Here is a 4,680-nt window from a genome sequence, read left to right as displayed (position 1 = left end):
TAGTCTCTAAGCGCTGCAATAAAGCTGGCATGTTCACCAACACTAAAATTGCAGAGACGGTATGAGATCTATATTTAGCACGGGAATCTGGTCACCACTTGACAGCACGTTAAGGGGAGAAGAAGGATGACATTTATCGCTGAGAACTTTCGTCCAGCTTTGGAACTAGAATACAGCTATACAGGACGAAAAGGCCAGTCGAAAAAGCAAATGATCCCCCGATAATTCCAACACTGACATAAGCACCAACCGACCAGTACCCCCCTTTCACAGCGTACACGTTTAGAAATGTGGATATGAGCCCCGTGAAGGATTGAATCACGGCCGGTCTGAGAAAGTGGTCAGAATCTTTCACTCCCAGGATAGCATCAACGTACATGACCAAACAGCGACAAACCCAAACGTAGTTGTGGCGCCAGATATACCACAAGGCGGTCATTCCGCAACTAGCAATAAAACAACCGAAAGCAGCTATGATAAATAGGGGAAAGTTTTGGATGGCAGCTTTTACCGACCGACCGAGGTACCCTGTCTCGTCCAGAGCTTTCATGTCACGAACTGAGGCGAACGTGGATGGTGACACTAGAAACCCTGCGAGTAGCAACCAAGAGAAGAAGCCCGCGAGCACAAAGTAGTAGGTTGGGATGTGCTTCTCCGTTTCTAACACCATTTGCTCGTACCGCGATAAAGAAGCGCCATAGTGTTCTTCCAACCTGCTACGACACTGCTTTCTCCGGGCCGCAGAAGGACAGAAAGGAAATCGCGCCATCTTGATGTGTTCGGTAAGCCAAGATAAAGCAGCGGCAATTCACGGTGGCTTGGAAGGTCCACGAGTCCTTTTTATTGAAGTATGGCGTGTGTATTTAAATATGATAGCTATTATATACTTCTATTTAGAGCTGTCTTCACAGATGTACAGAACCGTACTTAATTAGAGCGTGAAACGGCTTCCTAGACAACGGAGTGGACCAATCCATCAACGTAATGCATTTTTACCTAAACCAAATTTGTCTTCAGCCATAAGTCGAACTACATGAAGATAATGATCCTTGAGCTTTCAGAATAAGCCTCCTATTTAGCATAATCTAGGCTCGCCAGAGTGTGAAGGTCGTTACAATCCCAGTCCTGGGAAGCTGTCGACCATAAGTCCTTGCCGTATTTTGCCACAGCCAGCCTCTCAATCTCCTCATACGATCTCAATCCTGAGATATCATCAAGGGATAACCAGACAGGTGTGAACGTAGCAAGTGCTTGTAATCGATTATCCTGAGCGACACGTACATCCGTGAAGCTTAGAACTTTGTACCATTTTCTCACATCTTCACGCTTGCGGCGGGATCCACGCCGCGTGCAACGGGCCACCATATCTTCATAGGTTTCCGACTTCTTTTTCAATCTTGGGTGACCTTCAAGCCCGGGGTGATGCACAGTGTCCGACGATGGTAGTGTGACTATCTCACAAGGATGGAAATCCATCACAGCATCAGTTGAAATCAACTGTTCGTCGAGACGTTGATCATTGACACTCCCATCACTTTTATCAAGTGAGCGATGCGGTGGCATGGTATCCATGACCTTTGTAAATTGAACAGAGCTAGGGTCTGGAATCGTGTTTGACAATGGGGGTAATTCGACATCGATCGTGTTCGAGGGACTGCTGCCTCGCATCCGCTCAAATTTTTGTGACATAGTGAGAAAGGAGAGTGTAGCAAAACGAAAAGAAAATGGTGAAAGGACTAACTAGAGGGAACTAATGTCGGGGGCGGACCCAGTATTTATGTGACAGTTCCCAGGGTCGGGCTGGCCGCTCCTATGTCATTTTCCCGGGCTCCTCCAAGGCGCTGTAGTAAGCCCGTTTCTATTTCTTTAATACACCTCAGAATAAGATGCAAAGTCACCAGTCTTTTCAATGTCATGTCATTGGGAACAACACGAGTTGGCTACTTTTGAGCGCGTTTAGTGAATCTCTAGCACAACCTTTCAAGAACTTTCAGAGCTTGCGGTAAAGAACATCAGTCCATTCTAAAAAAAATCCATTATAAAAACCTAAGATACATACAGTAAAGCCGCCCTCTTTTTGCCTCAGAGATAGCCAAACAAGTCATCAGCACCATGATATCAAATTCCTCCCCATGGTTCTCATTCATTTGCAACGTGCCAGAAGTTTTGGGGCCTCCGTTGCTGGTATATACTGCAAGGGGCTTGTAATCTTTGCGAAGGTCCTGAAGACTAACGTTTCTCCTACTAATTGGAGATACTTTCATGTCATTTTCCACTGATGATCGTGTGTGTTTCCATGTCAGGTTCTTTGAGGTATACTTGTCTCTCGTAGAGATAGTCATCATCCACTTAGAACCCGACACACTATCCATGTCGTTCCACGTGACAGAGCGAGACTGAGGCTCAGCTACGCCAATGTGAACTGTGCGAGCGTCGCATGGCATCATGGCTGAAACTGGAGCCGTTTTGTACAGCCCTTGGTGATGGGAAAGACACGGGTTTGTATGCCCCTCTTCCCTGTGCAACCCCAGAATCGCATGAAATTGTTCTCCATCCCTACAGACTATGCTGTAGTCAGGACTGAAATTTCTAGTAATCGCGAATTGCTTGGCGGAACAATTTGAAGCCTTGGATGTAGTTAATGGATATGCCATGTTGGAAAAGCAGCGTCTTGTTCTGGCGTGGAGCTATAGAGTGGCTGAGGACAAACTAGGTTTGACCTCCACCTGAAAGTGCTGATATGCTTGCTTAAAGATCTTCGGAACCATCGGGCTTAAATAGGAGGACAATTTGAACTACCAAATTTGCTGGTCTGCCAGTAATCAGTATTTTGGTGGGTGGGGGGCCGTTGAGTGGTTTTGAAAATTTGCTGGTAGTCCCAAATCAGGTACAGACACAACTAGGAGCAACAGTGGACTGTGGGTGACCCAGCGCCCAGCGTCTGATAACAATCATTGAAGACTTTCAGCTAGAACTGCTGACGGAGCCGGGTACTCCCACCCACAGGTGGAAAGATGGAGAATCGACAATCGACCTCACCTTCGCCACCGAGGATCTTACAAGACACGTAACTCACTGCAAAATTGATGGAGGATTAGACTGCGACTCTGACCACCTCCCGATTGATACGGCCCTCGACTGGGAGTGGAAAGCAGCAACTGTGACAAGGAAACGACTATGGTCCAAGACGAAAATACCAATACTGCGACAAATTGTAAAGGATCGCCTTCATCAAAACTACGACGGAATGGAACCTAAGAATGAAGGCGACATTGATGCACTCGTGTCCTCCATCGTCAAGGCTCTCAATGCGGGTATTGATGCATCTACTCCCTGGTCCAACCCATGTTCCCGGTCAATAGCGGGATTTGATCAAGAATGCAAAGATATCTGTACGGAAGTCCAGCAGTTGCGCCGACGGTGGCAACAAACAAGGCAAGACGACGACTACGAAGCGTATCGACAAGCACGAAATAAGAAAGGTCGGCATATTCAGAAATTGCTACGTAACAGTCACCGCCAAAGAGTAGAAGAAGCATCGTCAGCGAAAAATGGATTATGGAAACTAGTGAAGTGGGCCAAGAATAGACAAGATATATCGCCCGCCTGCACCCCAGCACTCGCCAAACCCGATGGAACACTTGTTCATCGCCCAGAAGAAAAGGCAGAATTGCTGCGCCAGGCCTTCTTTCCCCCTCCTTGTCAGGCCGACCTCTCGGATATCAGTGGATACCAGTACCCTCCGTCAATTGAATGCCCCGACATCACTTTGCCGGAGATTGAGAAGGCAATGCGCAGGGCCGCCCCAAACAAAGCCCCTGGCGCCGACGGTATCATCAATGGCGTCCTGCACCAGACACTCGATATCCTTCTCCCCAGCCTCCACAAACTGTTCAACGCCTGCCTCCAACTGGGCTACTGCCCCCAACACTTCAAGGAAGCGGTTACCGTAGTCCTCCGCAAACAGGGCAAAGACGACTACGCACAACCTAAATCGTACAGACCGATTGCCCTGCTCAATACATTGGGTAAAGTGATGGAAGCCATCATGGCCAACCGTCTTGCCTACCTTGCTGATGTTCACCATTTATTACCCAGCAGACATACTGGAGGTCGGAAACTCGCATCGACAGAACACGCCATACACTTCCTTCTTCAACGAATACACCAGGCATGGTCCGAGGGCAAAGTAGCCTCCTTGCTGCTGCTTGACGTTTCAGGAGCCTATGATAATGTGTCCCATGAACGATTACTACACAACCTTCGCAAGCGTCGAGTAAGTGAGAAGATTGTACGATGGGTAGCATCCTTTCTCAGCGACCGGTCCGCGACTCTGAAGATGCAAGAATACACTGCACCCGTAACACCAATCAAAACGGGAATTGCGCAAGGATCACCCTTCTCGCCGATCCTCTACCTGTTCTATAACGCGGACCTGATTGAGGCATGCATGACGCCGGAGACAGAAGCGGTGGGATATATTGACGACGTTTCTATCCTGGCAGTTGGCCCATCAGCGCCACGGAACTGCAAAACCCTCAAAGCCATCCACCGGAAAGCCCAGGACTGGGCAACGAAACACGGTTCTCAATTCTCCCCGGCAAAATATGAGCTTGTACACTTCACCAGAGACCCGAAGGCGAACAGCACGCACCCCCTCCGTCTGCCTCATGCAACAAT

At 48.4% G+C, this 4,680-nt stretch overlaps 2 protein-coding genes across 2 annotated transcripts in view; one reads left to right on the top strand and one right to left on the bottom strand.

Annotated features, from left to right (window-relative positions):
- Positions 1–1,071: 1,071 nt before the first annotated feature.
- Positions 1,072–1,689, bottom strand: MAA_11445 (Alkaline-phosphatase-like, core domain protein; the record flags this gene model as incomplete). Its single annotated transcript, XM_011413439.1, has 1 exon — positions 1,072–1,689. The coding sequence occupies one exon, from the start codon at positions 1,687–1,689 to the stop codon at positions 1,072–1,074; it is 618 nt and encodes a 205-aa protein (XP_011411741.1).
- Positions 1,690–2,445: 756 nt separating this feature from the next.
- Positions 2,446–4,680, top strand: part of MAA_00903 (Reverse transcriptase) — a gene marked incomplete at both ends in the record, with an annotated part of 4,175 nt that continues 1,940 nt past the window's right edge. Inside the window, 2 exons of the mRNA XM_007818901.1 lie at positions 2,446–2,480; positions 2,932–4,615. Of these exons, the coding sequence (XP_007817092.1) occupies positions 2,446–2,480; positions 2,932–4,615 (1,719 nt within the window). The remainder of the gene's footprint in view (positions 2,481–2,931; positions 4,616–4,680) is intronic.

The sequence above is a fragment of the Metarhizium robertsii genome (genome assembly GCF_000187425.2).
Source record: "Metarhizium robertsii ARSEF 23 chromosome Unknown MAA_Scf_8, whole genome shotgun sequence".
In the NCBI taxonomy this organism is placed as follows: Eukaryota; Fungi; Ascomycota; class Sordariomycetes; order Hypocreales; family Clavicipitaceae; genus Metarhizium; species Metarhizium robertsii.
This window is presented reverse-complemented; position numbering and strand designations above follow the sequence as displayed.